General features: G+C 42.8%; 3 protein-coding genes across 3 annotated transcripts in view; 1 reads left to right on the top strand and 2 right to left on the bottom strand.

The window, feature by feature from the left end:
• acss2l (acyl-CoA synthetase short chain family member 2 like) overlaps positions 1 to 3,120 on the bottom strand; it is a 20,014-nt gene extending 16,894 nt beyond the window's left edge. Inside the window, exons 1-2 of the mRNA XM_062519443.1 lie at positions 2,827 to 3,120; positions 2,456 to 2,657 (exon numbers count right to left, since the gene is read on the bottom strand). Coding sequence (XP_062375427.1) covers positions 2,456 to 2,657; positions 2,827 to 2,965 — 341 coding nt within the window. The 5' untranslated portion in view covers positions 2,966 to 3,120. The remainder of the gene's footprint in view (positions 1 to 2,455; positions 2,658 to 2,826) is intronic.
• The window catches only part of rab12 (RAB12, member RAS oncogene family), a 203,909-nt gene that overhangs the window by 107,025 nt on the left and 71,461 nt on the right, over positions 1 to 25,423 (top strand). The gene's annotated exons all lie outside the window — the stretch shown is intronic.
• Positions 7,706 to 17,884, bottom strand: vwa10.2 (von Willebrand factor A domain containing 10, tandem duplicate 2). The gene is made up of 16 exons (XM_062554216.1): positions 17,848 to 17,884; positions 16,345 to 16,563; positions 15,573 to 15,860; positions 14,842 to 14,935; positions 13,976 to 14,104; positions 12,920 to 13,106; positions 12,401 to 12,570; positions 12,163 to 12,275; positions 11,813 to 11,929; positions 11,058 to 11,261; positions 10,430 to 10,565; positions 10,080 to 10,232; positions 9,896 to 9,988; positions 9,330 to 9,601; positions 8,838 to 9,131; positions 7,706 to 8,200 (listed from the first exon to the last, which is right to left on the bottom strand). Exons 2-16 carry the CDS (start codon positions 16,546 to 16,548, stop codon positions 7,706 to 7,708), a joined length of 2,949 nt encoding a protein of 982 aa, XP_062410200.1. The 5' UTR covers positions 16,549 to 16,563; positions 17,848 to 17,884.

Genomic DNA, 25,423 nt, shown 5'->3' with positions numbered 1-25,423 from the left:
GGGGGGGAAGGGGGAGATGGAGGAAGAGATAGATAGAGGGAGAGAGAGAGAGAGCTGCCCAATATGTATCTACATGCCACAATCTGAGAGACAGAGCTATATGGACAAATAGGCACATGCACACACACAATCATAAACACAATCATACACAGCATTTCATGTTACTTTGACCTATGTATTAGTCTGGCTATCACCATACTAAGCTCAACCTTTTAAGATTACACATTAGTATGGGGAGTCTGAGCTTTATTTCTACTGCACAAGAGGCGTGATCAGTGGGTTAATGTTTGTGATTGGACCCAAAGATTGTGAACAGGAAGAAGGTTAGATAGATGTGCAGGTTTCCAGCCTGAGCTGCCAGGCGAAATCCAAATTCGCTGGCAGATCAGGCAGGGTTCACCCAGCCTACCTATTTATTATATTCTTATGAAGATCTATTGGTACAGTATGTACTGTATGTGTGTGTGTTCAGATGTATTGTATCAATATAAATGCACTTGTCATGCCAATAAAGCATTTTGAATTTGAGAGAGAGAGGGAGACAGGTGTTTTTCTTTTTTTGTTGTTATGCTGCATGAAGGACACAAGAGGTTTTTTTTTTTTTTTAAAACAGATACCTCCTGAAAGTATAGTATAGACTAAATTTCTCTGCTAAATTGTTCTAACACATTGCCTGTCCACACACAGACATTTAAAAGCTTTTATTTGGATCCTAGGTGCAAATATATACACACACACACACAGCACCACTGTAGTGTCATTACATAGTCACTACTTACAGTAGGTCTAACATTTTCTTTAGCAAATTATGTGCATGTATATGCATGTGTGTGTGTGTGTGTGTGTGTGTGTGTGTGTGTGTGTGTGTGTGTGTGTGTGTGTGTGTGTGTGTGTGTGTGTGTGTGCGTGCCTGTAGTGTGCACTTCCATGCAGCCTATGGTTAATTTCTAACTACCTCATTTGTTGCCAGGACATAATTTGCATGCTTCTTGTTCTTGGCAGGATGAAAGAGTACGAGAGAGAGAGAGAGAGAGAGAGAGAGAGAGAGAGAGAGAGAGAGAGAGAGAGATGCCAGGTGTCTCTGTTACCAGTAAAGGACGGTCTAGACTGGACTCCTGACCTCCTGCCCTCTGTTGTGCCAGTCAGCATGGCATTGAGTGCCAAGCCAGGCCAGCTTGCATACCCTCAGACGGATAAGTTCACATCTCACTCTCACCCTCCGGCCGATAAGATCACATCTCACTCTTGCACTCTCACTGGGTCCACTCTCCGATCTGGCATATCTCACCATCTTTTCCACTTCAAATGACCTCCCCTCCAACCCCATGCGTCTCTTTCAGAGTGTACTGTACTGTATGTATGCACAGTCAGGCTGCCAATCACCATTAACAGCCTAACAACAAGCAGGACACAATGTGTGTGTGTGTGTGTGTGTGTGTGTGTGTGTGTGTGTGTGTGTGTGTGTGTGTGTGTGTGTGTGTGTGTGGGGAAAATCTGAGGCAGTCAGACAACTGATTGCATTTACAGTAGTAGCCTAACAACATGATAAGACACAGTGTGTGTGTGTGTGTGTGTGTGTGTGTGTGTGTGTGTGTGTGTGTGTGTGTGTGTGTGTGTCTGTCTGTCTATGCAAGTGAGACACATGATGGAATACAAAAGATATCCGGACCGTCAATATCAGCCTAGAGAGTGGCTGAAACGGTACCCTATACCATACTTGGCCCAGTTTGGGGTCGAGTCCACCTCAGCCACCTGTCAGGGTGGAGCAGGACATGCTATCATGCTATCATGGCAGACAACAACTGTCATGGTGCCATTGTACTACTGTGTGCTTATAATGTCAGATATGGCTTTTTGCACTTCAGATTACCACAAAATTATCTTATGCATTCTGTGACGAGCCCCTGTGGCTAGCAACCAACCGGTGGGTTGCCACTTCTGATTTCTCATCAGCACTATCAGGACAATGAGAGAGATAAAGAGAGAGAGATAAGAGAGACTTGACACTTTTGCTGAACTCAAACACTGTAGTTCAACTATCACACAGGTGAGCCATGTTCCCTTCACAGATAGAAAAGCTGAGTGGGTGACCAGGATATTCTTACAGACCAGTGATGTATCATGCTTTTAAGCGCACGTTTGGTGGACCTCCATACCAGCATCTTATGCAATGGATGTGTAATTTTGTAAACATTCTAAATTTGCATTACAGGATCACAGACACTATGGAGCTATTTATCTATCAATTTTTTTGTGATGACAGCTTGCATGGGACCTTATTGCCTCCTACAGGGAGCTCTATCCTACGTCTTTCAAATGACATGTCTGTGTTTGCTGAGTGCAGGTGCGCAGAGATCTCCATGATGTTTGATAAGATATGCATGATACAAGGCATTGAAGCCACTGCTTGCTAATATGAGTCGTTCTATTTTCTTGGTGGAGGATGCAATCTCACCAGTGGTACGCCACTCTGTCTCCGAAGCTCCTCTCCAACACATTTCTGTCCAAGACGTTGTAGCACAAGTTGGTCTTGGCACCCTCCATGAATTTGACGAAAACATTGCCTTTGGTGACATCAAAGTTATATTGCAGGATCGGCTGTCCTGCAGCGGGCCGGCTCTGCCAGTAAAACTCGTCTGCCACATTTCCCCAGAACTCTGCGGGGCATTCACAGGGATTATGGGGTTATAGAATTCCGACCGATCTCATGGCCATCACTACAGATAGACCCACTCACAGAAGCAGCAGACAGACGAACGCACAGAGAGTTACAATAATGTTCGCCATGCAACTATTTACATAAGTGTGTATGTGCAATGAAAATACCTTCGGGTTCCTCGATGGACTTTTTGTACAGTGCGAGGTATGTGCTGAAGTCAGGCACATGCGCATCCGTCTTCAGCTCCTCCGGTGGAGGATAAACTCTCTCCTGCTCCTCTATATGATCAGGTCCTGGGAAGACCATATTTTCGGGACAGATGAAGTTAGAAAAATCGTCAGTATCTAAAATGTCCCCACTGAATGGCACATCCGGCTTTGCACGGATATTTTCGTCTTCCCAATATTCGCTAGACGGACATGTAGCCTATAATGCGCTCGCAAGAGGGAGATCCAGCCCTTTAATCTTCGTTCAGCGTTGTTTTGACGGTCTCCTTAGTGCGAGGTTCACCAATCAAATGGCCGAATTCGGCGCTCCTACTTTTTCATTGGTCCCAATCGTTGTGGGGCGCTCAACCCATCTCGGGTGGGAGGAACGCCGGGAATGGGAGGCAAAAGCTGGAAGAAATGAAATGATAATAATTAAAACGATCAAATGGAGATGCTGACCTCTCTCCCATGTAGACTTCATGTAGATATATTTTTCGTCGTGAAGTTCAAAGTAAGATGAAAAGGCAAAAAGGAAACGAACAGTAAATGTGGGAAATTAAAAGTAGAGCAACAGGTGGCACTGTGTCTCTAAAGTAGGCGTGTGGGCTATTTATCCCAACAAAACCATCAATACAATCAAAACGACATGTCCTTGCGCCATTGTTTGCGAACTGGCATGTTGTCAATATGACAGTTTGCAGCACTCTCAGTAAGTACAGTATTTTCTATGGCAAAGTGTACAAGGAATTTTAAATGAAGTTGCACATTATTGTGTGGGGGTTTGATTGCAAGAGATTGGGCATGTTTCAGAGTTTTGGAAGTAGTACAACTTGTTGATAGACAATGTTGCAGTAGCCTATAAAGAAAACAAAGGCTTTCACAGCATTGCGCAAAGCAAAACTGACAAATACACAGTAAATCATAGGAGAAACACCCCTTGAGCAGAGCTGTGCACCACTGTAAGCCAGCACTGACATACATGATATTCCTGTCTGTCAGGACTCAGGACACATATTTTTGTCCATATAGAATATGCTTAACAGATAACTCGTTAGACAGCTAGTTCAACTTCAACATATTTGCATGTAATGACTCGATAAAATAGCTTGTTTCATCAGGTAGGACCAGGGTGCAGTGGTAAAATAAGAGAGAGAGTGTGTGTGTGTGTGTGTGTGTGTGTGCTGCAAGGGTGTAGGCTACTGATAAAATAAGAGGTGGGTAAATTATAAATATGTGTGTGTGTGAGTGTGTGTGTGTGCAGGGATGGAATGGTAAAGAGGTGGATAAACTATGAATTCTGTAATCACAGTAAGGTGGACTGCGCTGGGTCGGATTTGTTTAAAAAGGCATTCAGAACATGTCTGATGATGGTGGAGATAGAATCATAGATGATAGATGGTTGTAGATGAGACAGATAAATGGATGGATAGATGGATATAGATAGGCGGATGAATAGATATGGAGAGATAAATGGTGGATGAGTGTAAATAAATGGATGGATAGTCTGGAAATCTAGGCCCAATCTAGAAATATTTAAGGTCTGGCTATGAGTAATGAAAATGGCCCAACTCGAGGGGCGGAACCAAGCATGCATTATGAAAATATCACTGCACACAAATAGAACACTACGACCAATGTTTACTGACTGATTCCTGACTTCGACATAGCAGTGTTGTCGTCATCTGTTTAGCTCGCCTCTGGCCCGCCCATATCAGATACACTGATGTTGATTGGTGCTGCTCGCCTCCAATGGTATGGGTAATGAGCATCATTACTGATTGCCAGAGTGACTCGATGAGTAAATTCAAATTGTGCTCTCATGATTAGATAGATAGATAGATAGATAGATAGACACATGTAGATAGATAGATAGATAGATAGATAATAAGTGGATATACTGTATGGATGGTAGGAAAAATCAGGGTTTTATTTACAATGATGCGCATCAAGGGAGAGACAGCATGATTTCACGTAAAGATCCATCAGCTGCTCTAACTAGACAAGGAAATAGTTAGGGTTTAATTACTAAACAGCAAAGGAGAGATACTCATACAGTAACAGTGGCAAAGTCAGGAGACATCCGGTCTACCCTAATCAACGTCTTGTCGCAAAACATACAACAATAAGTGATATCAACCCTGGCGCCTTCCATGTTTAGGAATAGTACAATCATACAGGGTCACATCACAGGACTTTTAGTGTCAAAGTGACCTACTAGTGAGAAATGCAGAACATTAAACCACATTAGAATATTGGACATAATGCTCTATTCCACTCTCTCAAGATAGACAGATGAAGATAGATGGATGCGGAGACAAGGATGTGAGATGATTGGATGGATGTGTGAATAGACATGTAGGCCTATGTTTTCATGTATTGTAATAAGAAGCCATTGAGTAACAGTATAGACTATACTGTGATATATGCATGATCAACTTTAATACATGTTTGAGTGTGAACGTGTGTGTGAAAGAAAATACCATGGCGCGTCAGGCAAGCACAACTTAGAAGAAGAGGGAACCAGTGGCTACAGAGTTCATGTGTGTTTGGAAGGAAGTTAAGAAAGTCCTGGTCCTGGAAGACAAACGTCCAGGGAAGTCTGATTTGTGGACTGTTGAACTTTGGTTAAACAGAATACTTGAATGTTGTAAACATTGAAAAGCCTGTGTATGATAGTTTGGTTGAGCAAAGGTCTGATTATGAAGTAGCCATAGAACAGCTACATTTTCAGTTTTATTTGAACTTGGACTGCACTGTAGTATTGTAATATTGTATTGCATATTCCAATGTACTGTAGCACGCTACATTGCATATTCTAATATTTCTGTGTTTTTTAAAAAAAAAAAAAAAACTATGCACTGTGTCTTTGTGTCAGGTATTTTACTGTCTGTGCCTGCTCTTGTTAAGTATTTTGTGACTCATGGGTATGCAAATTTCTATAAATAAAGTTGACTTATTCCCTGTGCTGAGACTCTTGTTTAGTGGCCCTCTACTGGCCATTAACTGTCTCTGTGCGATCTGACCTGATTATACCCTTCTCCAATTGTTTCACTTGGGGGGCCTCTCATTCGTCTTTTTATATATCCTCCCGTCCTTCCTTGGTCCTCGTTCCCACTGATCTAGATAAAGAATGATGGGGCGGCAACAATGGGATAGTCTATCCAGTGTTAGTTATAGATCAGTGGGAACGAGCCTGGAGGACTGAACATTGAGGATCGAGGAGTGGGGTTGAGAAGGGGCCTTGGTGTAGTCCAGTTGGTGCTCTCAGAGTCCCAGTCACCTTGGCTGCCCAAATACCTCAGTGCTTCATCTGCTTCCCCCCCTGCTTGCCTGGATTTGGATTACAAACCTGTATTTTCTTGTCTGCCTGTTTATGACTCCTGCTTACGGCTGACGATTATTTCTGCTGTTTTTTTGTGAACTGTTAAACGCTGTGAACTGTTATTCCTGGGCCCAATCTCTCCCAACACCAAACCTGACACATACATACATTGCTTTGGACAAAGGCGTCTGCCAAATACAGTAGCCATAATCAAATAGCCATAACCATAACCATAACTATGAAGTTATTTCTGTACACTAGGAGCCCCTGTCCCCATCTGAAACCCCAAACCACGTTTTTTGCAATAAGTAGATGAAATTGCTGGTTACATTTTGCCCAGGTTTATGACATACAAACCTTCACCAATTGGAGTAACATTCACAGTGTGTGAAACACTAATCTTCCCATCTCTTTCACTCTCCTTATGTCTATAGCCAGGCACAAAAAGCATGACTGTCACCTCCAGGCCAGACTCAGAACTGCAGCGATCAGTTCTGTTGTCCTGGGCTCCGGGTCTCCACCTATGATGCTAGACATGGCCACTTTTTCAGCAATGTTGCTGAGTGACGTTCAGACACTCTCCCGATGCTACTGATACTATGTAACAAATTTTATCTGAGAAACTTTAAATGACAAATGTCCAGCTTTTCATGATTTCCTAATTAGAATACAAGGACCAAGTTACTGCCCATCAATACTGCTCAAAAAGGTCCTTCATGTATCATCCCCTTAAAGGGATATTCCGCCATTTTTGGAAATACGCTCATTTTCCACCTCCCCTCGAGCAAAACAATCGATATTTACCTTGTTCCCGTTCATCCAGCCATTCTGTGAGTCTGGCGATACAACTTTTAGCTTCAGCCTAGCATAGATCATTGAATCGGATTAGACCATTAGCTTCTCGCCTGCTAGCTTCATGTTTAAAAGTGACTAAGATTTCTGGTAATTTTCCCATTTAAAACGTGTCTCCTCTCAAGTTAGAAAGTGCAATAAGACCAACTGAAAATGAAACCTGCCGTTTTTCTAGGCTGATTTGACATGGAACTACACTCTCATCTGGCGTAATAATCAAGGCAACTTGCAAACGTACCATAGGCGCAGTGATATCTTACGCAGCATCTGAAAATAGTCCCCATAGACAACAAGCAGTAGTAGTGCCAGTAGCTGCAAGTTGCCTTGATTATTACGCCAGATGAGAGTATAGTTCCATGTCAAATCAGCCTAGAAAAACGCCAGGTTTCATTTTCAGTTGGTCTTATTGCACTTTCTAACTTGAGAGGAGACACGTTTTAAATGGGAAAATTACCAGAAATCTTAGTCACTTTTAAACATGAAGCTAGCAGGCGAGAAGCTAATGGTCTAATCCGATTCAATGATCTATGCTAGGCTGAAGCTAAAAGTTGTATCGCCAGACTCACAGAATGGCTGGATGAACGGGAACAAGGTAAATATCGATTGTTTTGCTCGAGGGAAGGTGGAAAATGAGCGTATTTCCAAAAATGGCGGAATATCCCTTTAAGCCTGGAGATAAAGCAACGGCGACATCACTGCGATCCACAGCCAGAGGGAGACGTAACTGCAGAGCTGCCCACTAGAGGTTGTGGATGCCGGCGTTACTGTGCCGTTGGCAGTGGGGTTGGCAGTTGCATTGGCGTTGGCAGTGGCGTTGGCTGTAGCGTTGGCAGTGGTGGTCATTGGCTGAGCAGTCGTGGGAGAGGGGAGATTCCTTATGGAGGCGGAGCAAATTGCTGCATTGGCAGCGTTATCCACCATGACCAGCTCTACCTCCAGGGAACAGCAGGAGGCGTTGTAGAGCACAGCGGTCAGGCCCACCCCGGAGGAGGTGGTGCTGATCGTTCCACTGCCCGTCTGCACCATCACTGAAGCGATGCCCGTGCCGTTGCCGTCGCTCAGGTTGGCGGAGAGCTGCCATGTCCCAAGGCTGCAGTCTAGTGTACAGTTGGCAGTGATGCTGACTATTTGACACACAGGACGGGTGAAGTCAGTCACCTGTGGGAAAGAAATCAAAGGCTTCCGTTTGCCATTCAACAACTGGCGGTTCTACTTAAAGGGGTAGTTTTATTTCATTATTCTATCAACACAGACGTTTACATTGATAGCCTGGCATTATAATGTATTTGCCTCGGGTGTAGTGGAGTGGGAAAGACTGTTTTTAGTGGAAGACTTGCACATACAGTACTGCTGACTTACACTAGCCTAGCACCAGCGAACTCTACAACCAGAAAGATGGGATGAAATGAGCGGAAAAGAGTCTCCACTGACTAAGATCACTAGCCTGGCTAGCGCCTACCACTTCTCAAATGAGACATGGTCTGGCAACCAAACGCTCATTTTCTTGTATTTGAAAAAATGCCCAGATCCGTTCATTGATCGCCACAAGATGTCTATCAAATGTGTCTGTATAGCTCATCATCGTCTTGCTTTCCCCCCTGTTCTGTGATTGGTCCCCTACTGTATCTCAGGCAAAAATTAGGGTGTTTCCAGACTGCATTAGCAGCGTGAATGAAATTGTGCGCAAGGCAGCATGGGAACACTCAGGTTATAAGATCACACTTCCTAACTTGGAAACGAGGTCCTATGTCCAAAATTCCTAACTACCTCTTTAAAGAGAAAATAAAACCGCTACCTTAGAGGCAACAACGAAGCTCACGACGGCGTAGTTGGAGTCGATGGCCCCAGGGGCCTCGGCCTCGATGGTCAGTGTGACGTCAGTGCCCGAGGGGGTGTCTGACGGAGCGGTGAGGGTCACTGTGCCTTCAGCACGACCTCCAGCCTCCAGCATCAGGTTGCTGGGGGAACTCGAGCTGAACCCACGATCGTTTCTCGCTCGGATGGTGTAGCTGCCCGCTGTGGTGTTGGTCTCCACGGTGAAGGGCACAGTAAAGGTCGCTCCAGGTTCAAGAGTGCTGTTGACTGAGGCCTGCAATGAGGACACATTGTAAGCATACAGCTTTGGTACCCATCCATTTTGATGGTCAGTGTATTCTCAAACCTAAGTGCGTTTTTAATTACCTTTGTGTATAAAACATGATTTTAATATAATCAGTGAACATTGATTGAAATGGACATGCTCCATCTTTAAGTAACCGTGTTAGAGATTGGTGACCGGTGATCTCACCGTCACAGCCACGCTGGAGGCCCTGAGCTGCGTGGACGACTGCCTCTGGAAGAGGGCGGGAGAGGAGCGGGACACTCCGCTGATCTCCCCCTTCAGTAGGAAGTTGAAGTCCCCCGCTGGCAGCTCCTCTATCGTCACCAGGAAGTCCCCACCTCCTAAATCCTCCAGGGTTCCATTTCGAACCCCGGATCCAGACACAGGCACCAGAGCCAACTCAGACACTTTCAACGAATCACTGCCAGTCACGGACATCAGCAGGGTAGCACTCTTACCTGTTGGAAAGGTAATTGATCATTCTTTAAATGTAATGATTTGTAGTGTTTTACCTCCTGCCACTAGATGTCAGTGGTGTGACAGATAAGAGTCAATAGATTTATGATATTGCCATTAGAAGAAGATGAAATTCAGACATAACATAAAACCTGCTCTGGCTAAATGACAGAAATAACAAAAGTGCAGGTATTTAAACAAGGAGAACAAAACAACATGCCACTAAAATCTTCACACATAATCAAATCAAGACTATGCTAGACTTAAAAACAAGCACTATTAGACTATGATCATACCAATGGATGGACGACTCTGTTTTAGGCTAAAATCTCCATGTGCACCATCAAAGGCCTCCACAAAGTTAAACAGGAAGTTGATGGAACTTTGACCTGCATCGAATACACACAACATATGAGTTTAAACATAGTCTGATTTATGCTCCATCACATATCTCTGCACAATATTTGGAAACACGCCGACCTGTGACTTTGACAGTGAACGTTGCTGCGGAGTTGATGGTGATATCCCACAATCCTGTGCGGTTGTGGGTGTTCAGTTGTACACGCTGTAGGTTCCCCACGCTCTGAATCGTACCCAGGGGTCCCTCCGCCACCGAATGGTCCTGTGACTCTCCTGGATTACAAACAGAAATGACTTAGCAACACAATATATTTCTGACTCATTTTCTGAAATGAATTGTTAGTAAGAAGGTTCCTTGTCACAGTTCCACATTTTGCATGTTAACAACACCTGATGCAAAGAAAACATCTGACATCTATCCAAATATATATTGTATCTGCAGAGACACTTGTTTTTATCCTTTTTCAAACCTGTGGGACTGTAAAGGGTAAAGGTGGGTGAGGAGGACCCTGTGATGTACACGGTCACATTGGACACCGTCTCATCCAGGAGGAAGGTGAAGTTCTCTGCCCTCACTGGAGTCCTGACTGCCTGGAGCAAAGTCACCTGCAGGGGGCAGCATAGAGGCAATTCACCAAACAAACATCAAACAAACCTGAACTGTCCTTGAAATATACAGAATCACATTTCCCTAACCACTGTGGTAGAGGTGCTGCAAGGGCAAGTTGGGACAAATCCCAGGGGGAGGGGAACATTATAATAATTATGTTTGTGTGTGTCCCATTATTTTCTTGTCAGAGTACAGCACAATGCTTAATTTGCGTGTGTGTGGGTTGGCATTATTATTCTTTTCAAGTCGGGACAAATTTTCAGATTTCACCGTTCAGGTTTTCGTATTGCATTATTGCGAAATAATCGTTATTTTCAGCAATACATGCTCATTTCAGAGAACAATCTGTGTGACGTCTGTGGTTTCTCGACTGTAATATAATAATTATAATAATCGTGTTTGTGTGTGTGGGGTGGGATTATGATTCTTTTATAGAGCCCATAACATTTCTAGTAATGTCTCTGCACTGAGGACTCCTATGTTGGTACCAGAGCTGAGGTGGAGGCGTCCTGTATGACCACGGTGGCGTCCGGCAGGGAGGACTTGGACACCTCTATGGCCTGGCCCCCTGAAGCCTGCGCCAGGTCCCGGTACAGCTGAGTCTCTGCGTCGGACAAAGCCCTGGAGGCGGGGCTCCCAGAGCGCTGATGGCGGCGTGCCGAGCGCGTGGGGTCAGTCAGCATGAAGGTGACCTGTGGGACAAGAGGTTTATATATGTTGTTAAAAATGTTTATAAATATTTGAAGAGTTTGGTTCCAAAACACTATATCCACCATATAAATTTTTTTTCATAAATATCTTTTTACAATTTGTTTTCCCAGTAATTTCAGTAGAAATGTTTTTGGATATTGTTATTTGATTTATCTTTACTCAATCAACTGCAATTTAATTGATATTTCCTGGAATACACAATTAAATTACCTGACTTTTTAATGTTTTTAAAAACAGATATATAGCGCTTTGGAATCAAACTCTACTATTATATAGAAATTTATATTTAACATGTATAATATAAATATTTCTTCTGTGTATATATATATATATATATATATATATACATATATATATATATATTAAGAAAACAGAAAAGACACTCACACTCAGCAGAGATTGCGAGCGCTACAAAGACAGTGTAACAGTGGCACGGAGCAAACAAATACAAATAAAACATTAGCACAGCACTGGAGATGCAGGATCACATGCCACGGAGAGTGTGAGGTGAGGTCAGTTCCACCGAACTCACCTTGGACTTGGTGCTCTCAATCAGCGCAGTCACAGTGCTCTTCAGCTCCGCGTCTTTAGCAGCCGCGTCAGTGAACACAAAGATGTCCGAGGAAGGGGGAGCGCCAGTTAGCGCCAGCTGCTCATCGAACAATAACAGGCAGACCGTTACATTTCCCCCCATGGTTATGCACAGAATACTTCATGACATCTCATGATTTTCATAAGAAGCTTACATTCCATACATAGACGCGTTCAGACACTCATTGCGATAGTACATTCCAATATGTGGAGTGGTTTAGATGCAGTAACACCATTCATCAATGACTGTTCTGGGGAGGTTAGTTAGAGTACACATAGACACACACATACCAGAAGTCCTGATAAACACATCTCAGGGATATCCCCTCCTCCTGCAGCGCTGAGCTTGTTAATCTCCTGTTTGAAAACATCCGCGTCAGTGGTCCTGACGAGTGGACCGAAGCCTGTTTGGTCACAGAGATGATCCATTAATGGAAAAAAATAGCCTCATGACCAACTTTGTATTTTGCTGCTGTGGTCCACCATCGTCCCTCCTGTTAGATGAGAGTGCGCCCCCTGCTGGTCTGACCTGGGTCATTAAAGGGAACCAGGATGTACTCCGACGGCTCCTCCTGGGTGCCCCGTTTGAGGTTGATGATGGAGAACGAAACGCGCTTTGCCTCGGCAATGTCATCTGCCATGCTACCCGTGGTGTCAATTACAAAGCAGAGCACGGACGACTGGGATATTCCCACCAACCTGAGAGAGAGAGGGAGGGAGGGAAGGAGAGAGAGAGAGAGAATGGAGAGATATGTTTTTCACTCACAGCCCCGTGTGGACTTCTTGACTTGCATTAGGAAAATACAAACATGTTTCTAATTGAATCGCTCGATCCAACCAGTCAGTCTTTGGGCCTCTCTCATTTGTCTTTATCCATCCTCCCTTCCTTCCTCGGTCGTCGTCCCACTGATCAGATAGAATGATGGGGCGGCAACAATGGGATTGTCTATCCAGTGTTCTTTATAGATCAATGGGAACGAGCCTGGAGGACTGAGCTTCGAGGATCGAGGAGAGAGGTCGGCCTTTGTTGCCGCACAACAAACCTTACCGCAGGAAGTCTTTGTCGCCAGTGGCCAGTCGGATGTCCTCCAGCAGCTCCATGGTGGCGTTGATGGCCACCTCTGCGGCTCGCAGGTGCAGATGCCCATGGCTCTCCGAGGTGTCATCCTTGTTGATGCCACCAACTGGGTCCTGACCACTGGTTCGGTCAAAGGAACCACCATGGCTACACTTGCCTGCAGTGAGTTGAGCACACATGGACATGAGTATTGAACTTTCCTCTGGAACATATAAGGGCACATGAGCATTCTGGTCTAAAGGCACAGGTATCTTTGCCTGGAAAAATCCAAACTCATTGACAAAGTGAATAGAGTCTGACGACTCTTGAGATGGACTCCATTTTGGATTGGCTTCCTCCTGGGCAATCAACTTCCTGTTTACCCTGTACACAGTAGGCTATGACAGAAAAGGACAGATTACTAGCCTGTCAGTTTTAATATAGGCCATTTCTAACTGCTCAAAGCTAAATTTAACCAGTTCAGTAACATCAGTTGCTTAATTAAGGTTAAAGGTTTGCTTAGAGGAAGGGGCACACAACATTTTTACAAAGTCGTTCTCCATTACCATGGGACGAGGTCCTGAAGACAATGACAATAGAAAAAGCCATATTTACAGTACCAATATTTTAAGGTAAACAGGAAATTGATATGCCAGTATAAGCCAATCCAAAATAGAGTAGTGCATGGAGCCTATTTGTTTCCAACACTTGCATCGTGATGGACACTAACTTTATCACTAACTACTGTAATCATTGGTCCAGCCTCACCAATCATGTTGATCAGAGATTCCTAATGTTACTACCTACTTCACCTAAACATTACAAACTGACAATAAACAGCATCAACAGCTTGCAGTTTTCAGATGTTGCTGCTAAGGTTTATCACAAAAAGTTTCGGCTTCATCTTCCTCTCTCGTCGCTGATTGGCCTGATATTTTTCTTGTCGAGGGAAACAGTTATGAACTATGGTGAAAGACTACAGTATCTAGGTGGGCGGGGCCAGGCTACAGGTTTCGTATCTGTAAGGGAATCAAAGAGTTTGGCAACCTGCTGGCTTGGCTGAAGAGAAGAGACTGAAGTAGCCTGACGTGAGTTTCTGCTCCTGCAGGATGTCAGGCAGGACGTTATTCGTACAGTTTCCTCCTGTGCAGTTCCTGCAGGTGGCTCTTTCAGGGCCTGGAAAACACATATCACAGTGCGTGTTTGGGATGTAGACAAGAAAGAGACTGAGTGTGAGAGAAACTATTGTGTCATTTTTTTCGTAGGAATCTCTGACTGACAGCTAATGTAAAACATCTGTACTGAGTGACTGACCTGAGAAGATAACAGGTGAGTACAGGTGAGATGAGACACTTGTTTATTTGTATCTAACTAGTTCATTCTTACAGATGTGGTGTGCACATGAAGAGTTCAGATGTAAAGCCCTCTAAATAGGTCTGACCACTTTTCTTTAAATGACCATTTCTTTTTTTGTCAGGCTCCTGTAGGTTTTTGCCAACACATTGATATTTCAGACCAGGAAGAGAGAGGTGTTAAATGGGGTTTGAAATGTATATGTGTGGAGCGCATTAACTCACCATTCTTATCTCACGTTTGACAGGGGTGGTATTTAGAGACTTTTACATCTGAACTCTTCATATGGTTATCATTATTTAGTGTATTACTAATATTAGGCTGTATGACTACAGTAAACTGTTTGTTTTAATCTTAATGTAGTGTTTATTAATGTCATAGTATAAGTATAGGTCACAGTATAAGTCACTTTGGCGAAAAAGCATCTGCTAAGAACCATAAATGTAAACATAAACAGAAAAATAAACATGAACGAAAACATAAATGTAAACATCAGTATAACCGTGGAGGCTGAGAGGAAAATGAGCTCTACCCAGAGAACCTCACACACACACACACACCTGCCAAATTATCCAAAGACATGTCTGGCCTGATCAGTTTGGAAAATGGTACCCTGTTCCCCATCTCTATCCAATTACTGTGGCTGTAGAAGTCCTGCACAAAGGGAGATATCAGTGTTAGTAGTGACGTTAAAGAGAGGATGCATTCCTGTATCCTGTACTGTATATGTCACATGCCATAGGATGGAGTTGGAAGGCACTTTGTCGATCCGTTTTCATGGCCTAGTCTGTGTGTCCAAAGAGTGAGCTTTTACTGACAGGTTAAGCCATGGGTGTGCCACCTGAATGTCCAAACTCACTCTTCCACAGTATGCAAGGTATGTCCTATGTACCAACACCTGCCTCTTACAAAGAGGGGTTGATTGATGAACTAATACAATCTGTATTCCTATATGTTACAAAAGAGCATGTGAGTTGGGAAATGTCCAACTTTGCAGATGACAGCTGTACGGATGGAGTGAGTCAGGGAACTGGTTATGCAGGCTACCATCAGGGACTATCTGGCCACTCTCAGGGACTCAGACATGAGCTAGAGCCTACACACAATGTCATAGGGTCCATCCATGGCCTATGCAACATGGTAAATATATTATATTATTGGAACTTGTCTGTATAATACAGCACATTAGTGAAACTCAACTGACCTTTGTAACATCGAGGCCAAAACTTCTCCAACAACCCCATCCACAACAACTACTCGAGCACAAGCGCGCACACACACACACACACACCTGCAGTGTGTGACAGGCAGAGCCCAGGCTGATCCTGGCGGAGATGAAGCTCCCGTGCTTCACAGCGGCCTTGGCGGCGGCGGCGGCCTGGGTCACCACCTCACGCCCCTCCGCAAACGTCTCGTCGTCAAAGTGGTGCGGAGCGCTCAGAGCCAAGAGAACGTCCACGGCCGCGTTGCTCAGATACGTCTTGGTCACGGCTGTCTGGAAGGCCAGGGCCGACAGGAAGGATGACCCCCCTGAGAAGCACGCCCGCTGCAGGGTGTATGCCGTCAGCTTGTCATCAATCTGACCGATGTCAGTGGACGAGAGAGAGAGAGCAGTCAGTGGTGTGGAGAATAAAGCAGGATACTGATTACTGAATAACTAGAGATCATAAGAATCTAATCACAGTTAATACAACACAGAACATAAGAACACAGTTAATACAACACAGAACATAAGAACACAGGTCATAGAGCACTAAACATAGCACAGAGACTGTCAAAGAAACAGATCCATGCAGGCTTGCTAAAATTCATAGAGTGGAACTTCACATAAGGCTTCTGTCCGGTTTTTAAAAGGGAGTCTGGGTTTCCCCCCCAAGGGGAAACTGTGTTTCATCATAGTTATTGGACCATGACAAGTTTTGGGTCCACATGGGAGGGAAATAATTTAGTGCCTACAGTGCCTTTATTTTACTCAGGGTATATGATATTCAATCTGTGCTGTGGGATTTTTGGCTGACAATACCAAGCACCCCTCACTCTGGCACCCCCTGTTGGACGCTTACAGCCAAAGTGAAGTCCTGACCCTGGGCAGTGGCCATTGCGCGGCACACTTGGGCAGTCTTGCGGAAGATGGCCCTCTGGGTGATGTCCCGGTGCGTAAGTGAACCGCCCCCCGGAGAGAGCAGCGGCTTGAAGGCTTCGGTGAGTGGCGAGATGAGCAGCACTGCCCAGAGCAGAGATGCGGGGGCGGTCACCTCAGAGAGCATGACCACAAAGACTTCCTGTGAAGAGAAAAGCATTAGCCCCTTTTACTAGAAGTCACCACTGTGTAAACCAGTTTCCTCTTCAACAGTGCAGTTTACAGGAAAGACAGGAACAGGAAGACGTTTTACCCTGTAGGTTAAGGTATTGTTTACATCAACAAGGCAGGACACCTGGACACTGTGAAATGGGCTTATTAGTTGTTCCTTGTTCAAGCTCTCAACATAAACATTCACTTTGGACAAAGGCGTCTGCTAAGCAACCATCACCATAAACACACATCCTCCCTCCTACGCTTAAACTCCAACACGGCAAAAGTTCCTAACAGTCCAAATTACATTTGTGCTCTTGTATGCTCTTTTATAGTATGTATGTTCTTTATAGTCACTGATTCTAAAAGATCACAGCTTCAAAGACACAAGCAGTGTCAGGAAATGATCCAAACTCTCCCCTTCAAAGGCACAAAGGAGATAAACTGACCAGTAAGTAGCACTACAGTGCCCTGCAAAGGCAAAAGGCCTTAACTCATCAGAGTGTGAAACTGAGAAAAATGACTTTGTTGTCCAGCCAAATGTATTATGGAAAGTACACTGGGAATCTACCTGTTTTAATGAAGATAAAGTCTGTATATAAAAAATATTGTATTATCTGCCAACAAATAAAGAGCAGTAACTTCCATGATCATTAACAGAGCATTTAATGGTATTGATTGAGGCAATGACTCAAACTCAGCACATCTGACTGTACCTTTGATGAATGGATCTTCAGTGACTTCAGTCTGAACGGGCAGATCATTATAAAATGTACATAGTCTTTTGCATTTTCGCATTGACATTACATCTAGCCTACAATGTTGCCTTAAGTTTCACGTGTGAACTCGTAACTGTGTATTTAATTCATGTGGGTGTAAACGCAGTCTTATAGAATGAGTAGAGCTGTGTTCAGGAGCTCTTAATAAGCAATGGCGTATTCAGACAAAGTTGTACTGCAGCTGATATCAGAACATTTGTAATGTTTTGTTTATTCTCTTAGGGAGTGCTGTGCTGGTTAAACACAGCTCATGTTCTGAGATAAGAGTGGCTTCATGTTAAGACCACATTGGAAGGATCCAGAATAATCTGCAAGTTTAGGACATTTTTTTTTTATCAGTGCCATATCCATGATTGGTTAAAAATGTTAATGACTTGCCATCACACCATCAATATGAAACATAACTAGAATTATATATTTTTAAAGAAAAATCAATAAGATGTTTAGAAACGTAATCAAGTTCAACAATTGTTAAAAGTCAGATGATTTTCTACCTGTTCAGATGAGGACCGGCCTGGGAGTTCTCAGGTGCTTCTCACCTGCATGAGTGAGTCCCTGGTATTTAAGCTGACGTCCACTCCGCTCCTCCCTCTCTTGGCTCACAGCCATCCAAAGTCCCCAGATATACGGGTGCAAATGTGAGGGAAGTCCCATATTTCATCAGTGGTGTGTTAAATTTCATAGAGAATAGACCTCTGAAGTGCGCCTATAAAAAAGTTACCATCTTTGCCCAAATAAGGAGATCCAGTATCTTGAGATTTTTTCCATGGGAAAATAACATGGGGATTTTCAACTCTCGCGGGAATGATGACATTTGAAATACAGATGTTTTTCGCTACACAGTTTTGTCCACTGCCGTCTAGTGGATACTGTGATCTTTGGTAGGTGAAGACGACACACTTTGATCTTTGCTACCCCAGAGCTAACCTACAATGCAACTTTCCATAGGCAGTTAGCTTCAATTAACTCCCGGATCTCCTTATATGGGCAAAGATGGCAGCTTTGGATCCTTTTTGTAATCGAACTTCAGAGGTCTATGGTGGGTGCCTCTCAACATCTCTCCTTGATCCTCGAGGGGCGTTCCCACTGATCTATAACTAACTCTGGATAGACTATCTCATTGTTGCCGCCCCATCATTCTTTATGTAGATCAGTGAGGATCGAGGCCCAAGGAGGGAGGGAGGACGTACAAACCCCGTGCCATCCATCTCACTCCTCATTCCAGCCATCAAAATCTGGGGCATGTCTACACACAATCATCTGTATTCACAGGCCTTGGCCAATCAACTAAATAAGAGTCAGGTGTATTCATTCAGGGCTGGAGCCAGGGGACAGGTAGAAAATGTGTACATCCAACTTTCGACGTGAATTTTGGCCATATTAATTGTGAATTCAGAATGGGAATGATTGGATTTTATGTAAAAGTTCAAATAAGTGAGTGTGAGTGTGCTTCCCACCTAGGTGACTCCATAGACAAGGGAAAGTGGGTAGGGATTAGTTGGAAAGGCACAATGTGTACACACCAATTTATGTTAATTGTATTATTGCAATAATGAATGCACTTGCGTGTGTGTGTTGGCAGGTGCAGTTCCAATGTAGCTGACTAATCAGTCTCACAGGAAGAGCTCTAGTTCCACTGCCTTTATGAATAGCATTGCTCAATGTGAGACATGTGTCACCTCATCAGTTGTGCAGACTGTGACCTGACTACATTCCTGACCTGTGGGCAGTGTTGTGCCTGAACGCGTTCATTGAACGAAAGTTCATGAACTCGTTCATAATTTTGGTGAACGTGAACTGAACGAACTGTATTTCTGCCTGATGAACGACACTGTGAACGCGTTCATTCTGGTGTCTGTGAACGTCACGTTCACTCTTTTTTAATTTCGTATGTTCAGACAAAAAACACACCGTTAAACATTGCGTGCGCTTCTTTGTCTATGCCAGTATACGATATTTCCGTGTACTACCAGCATTTTTCCTGATGTCGACCTATGTTTTCGTAATGTTGCCGCCACAGCTGCTATAGGCCTATGCATGCAATCGCGGAAAAAATCACACTTGATGATCAAGTGAAGTATTACGTGTAGCTTTATAAAGCGCCCTATGTCAGTTCCATCTCTCACGCTGCAGCTAATGCAAGATATCCTCCTCCTACACTCTTCTGAGCGCGGCCGCATTTCTGCCCAGCGAACCAAAGCCCAATTGATGGAAATTCTACTTTAGATGTGAACAAACGGAGACCGTATACATTTCACATGCTTCATGTCTGAATTTCCGCTACCGTCAGAAATGCGGCAAGCATTATAGCAGAATGTGCGTAATACCTGTCTAAAATAGCTATTTCATGTTAAACTAATGAAATATTTGCTGGCTGGCAGCAATTTTGAAAGAGTATAGGTCGCAACATATTGAAAAAATGAACTGAACTAGTTCATTTTTTTGGAGCTGTGAACGTCGTTCATAATTTGGAATTATGAACTATGAACTGAACTAGTTCATTTTAAAATGTGTGAACGATGAACTGAACTAGTTCATGTAGAAAGTGAACTTTCCCAACACTGCCTGTGGGGTATACTACGAATCTCAATTAGTGGGTTAGCGAGGTATGTTGCGCTCAAAGCCAGAGTATGCTGTCATACGAAAGTGGATTTGTTTTAGCGTCGCTGTATCACCATGTAATTTGCTTATTTCTTCCTGATTTTTTTAGTTATATTTAGCCTACTTACAAACCTTAGTTCGCAGGACAAAAGGCAAGTTCTATTTTTCACAGTGTACGGTCTGCAGTGGCTAATCACTCATACAGTAAATTAGCTTTAACAGTCATACATTTTGACTGTTTTTGTTGATTATATATGAAAACAGATGTTCTTTGTTTAAGCCAGCAGTGTTTTGTGTTAAAATATGTTATAGGATTCACGATTTTAACACGATTTTAGCACTGTTACAACCATGATGCTTACAACTGTACCGCACTTTGTATGGCTGCGTCTAGGTTGTAACAAAGGTACATGACACTGTTCAGTTAAATTATAAACAAACTATAAAATATTTTTTCAATTCTGTTTCAACTTTCATGGAGTATAGATGTATGACTCTGTGCTGGTCAAGTTTCACAGCTCTCAAGTCTATCGTCTTCAGTGTTGGGAGTAACGAATTACAAAAGTAATGTAATTACTGTAATGTATTGCTTTTTGCTGTAACGCAGTAATGTAAGGCATTCCAAAAACGAAATGGGTCATATTTTACTCGGTACAAAGGTCAGTAACGCAAGTTACATTGCAATTAAGTGGTGTTTTGTTTTTATAGGCTACTATCGCCACGCGAGATCAGTAGAGGAAAAACCACCCGCGCAAATATGGGCAACGTTTTTTTCTTACTTGTTAAAGATGACTGAAGCTGAAGCAGGCTAGACGTCGGACAGGACATGTTCAAGATGGACATACTTTCATTACTTTCAGTTTGTTAGAGACAAAGATATGAGGATGGGACATAGTAAGTGCACTTTATGTGCAAAACCAAAAGATCTACCTCACGCAATAGCACAAGTAATTTCACGAAATGTTTAGAGCGATACCACGCTAACATTACATGAGTAAAAAGAAAGCAAACTGAGGACGAGAGGAGACTATACAAAGCAGCTAAATTATCCCGTTCCGCGATGCCACATGAACCTCATGAAGTAAGGAGACGTATGGAAGAGTATGCATCCGCTGCTTTTAGCAAGACTCCCGTCCTAGCAATGACAAGGTAAGGTGTTGTTGCCTCAACAGGTTGTCACTGCTGTAAATAACTATTAGAACAGCAACATCATGTCAATCTGTGATCCAGACAAAAAAGTCAGTTAAACACAATAAACATTGCAATAAATATTATCTGCCACAAGCAGTGTTGGGCAAGTTACTTAAAAAAAAATACATTACAGTATGTATTACTTGTTACTGTCATTTCAAAGTAATGTGTTACACTACAATATTACTGTCTCTGAATTGTAAAGCATTACACTACTACTGCATTACTTTTGAATTACTTTCATATAAACTTTAATATACATTATTATTATTAGTATTATTATTAGGGCCGGGACTTTAGCGCGTTAATTACGATTAATTAATTACACAAACATTAATGCGTTAAAAAAAATGACGCATTTTAATCGTATGCCTATTTATTTTTGCACCGCGGAACGTTTCTCACTGGATGAGTTTCAGACGGACCGATTATACTGGAGCACCAAGTAACGCGCATGAGTTCGGTCAAAGATCCTTAAGGCGTAGCAAGATACGTCGTCGTAGTTCATGTCTATGGGCGCAAAACGGGGATCACTTCCTCTGCATAAAGAGGCGCGTCATTGCGTGTCAGACGTATTCATGGGTTTCATCAAGTCTCTTTCCACAGGTGTACAAAATCAAGCACTCGATTATCAATGCTTGATGATGTTCCAAAATAATCTTGCTGCTCTTTCAAGCCCTCTACATTTATTAGTTCTAATATAAGTAACACACACAAAGCATACATTTCAAGGAATTGAATAAAAACATCAATGGAATAATGGAAATATGTCGCTGCTCTCATTAAGTTACCCCAGCGCCATCTGATCGTCGTTAGCACAAATCAGGATTTGGTTCAGCTGGCTGGCTAATGTGTTGTCAAGGTAGAGCGTACGTAGCAACCAGCCAATAAGCAGAATAAACAAGAGGGGCACACCTGATATAAAGTCGATTTTCTCCAGACGGGAATGCTCAAAAATGCTAAAAAGGTACCTGAAGTGGTCAGAAGGGGTTGAGGGTCATGAAACCGTGCCCAAAATTCACATTCCTAACTCTAGAGAATGGAGATTTTAGCATATAGTTGAAATTCTGATCTATGTCCATAGACTTCAATGGAACAGTTGCTGCCTCTGCTCTGCATAAAGGGGGATTTTGACCCCCCCTCTTGCGATTCGGGTTCCAGGAAGTGGCTTCTCATGAAGTATCTTGCTCCGCCCTTAATTATCTTTGGTTCGGTTCAGACAAAACAAACCACAGTGGCACAGTGAACATGAACAAAGAAGCTGATGGTTGGCCCCGTGGATGGGAAATGTTGTTACAAAAAACGAACGGATGGAAGCGTAGATAAGAGCATGGTTGTGTGCAACCTATGCAACAAGGACGTATCACCGCAGGTATCACCTCAGTGCAAAACATAAAGCAGCTAGCTGCTAGCGTGGACAAAGTATTGTGATACTCCAGACACTTGAGGGAAACCTCTGAGCTTTATTTATTAAACAAATAGCAACCGAGTTGCTGTTACAGCCACAACTCACGCTTATAACAGTAATCCACCGCACCTAATTCCATGTCCAACTTTCATAGACCTAAAAGAAACTTCACACTCAGAACCGCATACGCACACACGCACACACGTAAACTCCGCCCCCCAGTTCCCCTTAAAGGGACACAACAATTTCATGAACTCAACTCAAGGTAACACAATTAACAGGATATCACAGTATTATAGTTTACAGAAGGTCTACCTATCTATAGGCTACATGAATTTCTGAAAATGTACTATTTCTAAATATGGTATTGCTAGACTTTATGGCAAAAATTGCACTGGTCTGTTGGACTTATTAATAAACAATATTTTTGTTGCTTAAGCTTAGGCCTATGTATTCAGTCATTATCCAATAGTAGGCTATACTAAAAATCCATGTGAAAAAAAAAATACTTCTCACTGTTCTCAGGTCATATATTTATATACAATTAAAATGTGATTAATTTCGATTAATTAATTACAAAGCCTCTAATTAATTAGATTAATTTTTTTAATCGAGTCCCAGCCCTAATTATTATTTTATGTAGCTTATTATGCTTGATCCAGCTCAATCATAGGTAGAATTTTTTGAAACCGACAAAGGGTTTAAGAGTCATTGCACGAGAAAACCAGGCAAAACCAACAGGAGGTAGGAAGATGGGGGTCGGCCAAATCGGCTCATACTTTGTATATGTGATAAGTATGTGGAACTATGAACAGCCATATACTTAAAACCCTCGAACTCTTTTATGTTGTGGAGTTCTGGGGCCCCTCTCAGAGAACCTCAAAACTCCAACAATTCATTGCTGAAAATGACTGAAATTGCCATTTCTACCCTGATTATCCTGATAAAGATATGAACATGAGCTTTATATTTCCATAGAGCTTAGGTAGAATAGTTTTAAAGACCAAAAGGTGCACTAGGGGGTTATCTGCACCACTGAAAGCAGAATTTTCATCCCTCTAAAATTGGTCATTTTTAGGAGGCATTATCTCACATTCGCAGTGGCTTTGGTGGATGGTTTTACTGTTGCTGGACAGAGGAACATCTTCTGATTCAAAAACAATTGTCGTCTAATTGGGCCACACATAATGTGCGCCGTGCCAGGAGGGTCTTTACGGGGGGTTTTCGGGTTTTGGAGTATAATAAACCAGGCAATAATATCTCACTATAGGGTAATTTATGGTCAATTTTTGTGTCACTGTATGACAAATTGTTAAAGAAAGCTTTAATTAACTAGAAAAGCACTCAAAGAGTGCAGACCTCTGCATGCATTGTTGTTCTGGGTTGTCATACATTTGAAACTAGACTATTCAGATCGCCACCGAGTGGCCATACCATGCCATTACATCGCAAACATCTGGCATTACATCTGTTTGTGATGTAATGCCATGGTATGGCCATGTGATGGCGATCTGAATATGGTTTATCATAGGCCAAAACACGACAAATCCTGCTAAAGACCCTCCTGGCACGGCACACATTATGTGTGGCCCAATTAGACGACAATTGTTTTTGAATCGGTAGATGTTCCTTTCTCCAGCAACAGTAAAACCATCCACCAAAGCCACTGCGAATACGAGATAATGCTTCTTAAAAATGACCGAAATTTAGAGGGAGGAAAATTCTGCTTTCAGTGGTGTAGATAACCCCTCGGTGCACCTTTTGGTCTTTAAAACTATGCTACCTAGGCTCTATGGAAATATAAAGCTTATGTTCATATCTTTATCAGGATAATCAGGGTAGAAATGGCAATTTCAGTCATTTTCAGCCATGAATTGTTGGATTTTTGAGGGTCTCTGAGAGGGGTCCCAGAACTCCATAACAAAAAACAGCTGGAGGGTTTTAAGTATATGGCTGTTCATAGTTCCACATATTTATCACATGTACAAAGTATGAGCCGATTTGGCCGACCCCCATCTTCCCACCTCTGCCTGGTTTTCTCATGCAATGACTCTTAAGTCTGATAAATTGCACTAGAGATACGGTAACTTTAGACCTAGCCTACTCATTAAAATCAGTGCCCACTGTATTATAACCTAAAGCAAAGACCTGACAAGATACACTTTTTTTGCATTTCTATTCCACTTGAACCTCAGGAAGTAAGGAGACTTGTGGCAGCTACTATTTATTGCTAATGTTTATTGTGTTTAACAGACGTTTTTGTCTGGATTACAAATTGACATGATGTTGTTATTTACAGCAGTGACAACCTGTTGAGGCAACAACACCTTACCTTGTCATTGCTAGTCTGGACGGGGGTCTTGCTAAAAGCTGGAGACTCCACTGCTGACAGCGGATGCATACAGTATATTCAATCATAGGCTACTCTTCCACAAGTCTCTTTACTTCTTGAGGTTCAAGTGGCATCGCGGAACGAGATAATGTAGCTGCTTTAAGTCTCCACTCGTCCTCAGTTTGCTTTCTTTTTACTCACGTAATGTTAGCGTGGTCTAAACTTTTTGTGAAATTACTTGTGCTATTGTGTGAGGTAGATCTATTGGTTTCGCACATAAAGTGCACTTACTATGTCCCACCCTCATATCTTTGTCTCTAACAAACTGAAAGTAATGAAAGTATATCCATCTTGAACATGTCCTGTCCGACGTCGAGCCTGCTTCAGCTTCAGCCATCTTTTACAAGTAAGAAAAAAACATTCTAGGCCTATATTTGCGCGGATTGTTTCTCCTCTACTGATCTCGTCTGGCGATTGTATAAAAACAAAACACCACTTAATTGCAAAGTAACTTGCGTTACTGACCTTTGTACCGAGT

Source organism: Sardina pilchardus, chromosome 2 (genome assembly GCF_963854185.1).
Source record: "Sardina pilchardus chromosome 2, fSarPil1.1, whole genome shotgun sequence".
NCBI lineage: Eukaryota > Metazoa > Chordata > Actinopteri > Clupeiformes > Clupeidae > Sardina > Sardina pilchardus.
The sequence above is the reverse complement of the archived record's forward strand: the minus strand, read 5'-3'. Positions and strand labels throughout refer to the sequence as shown.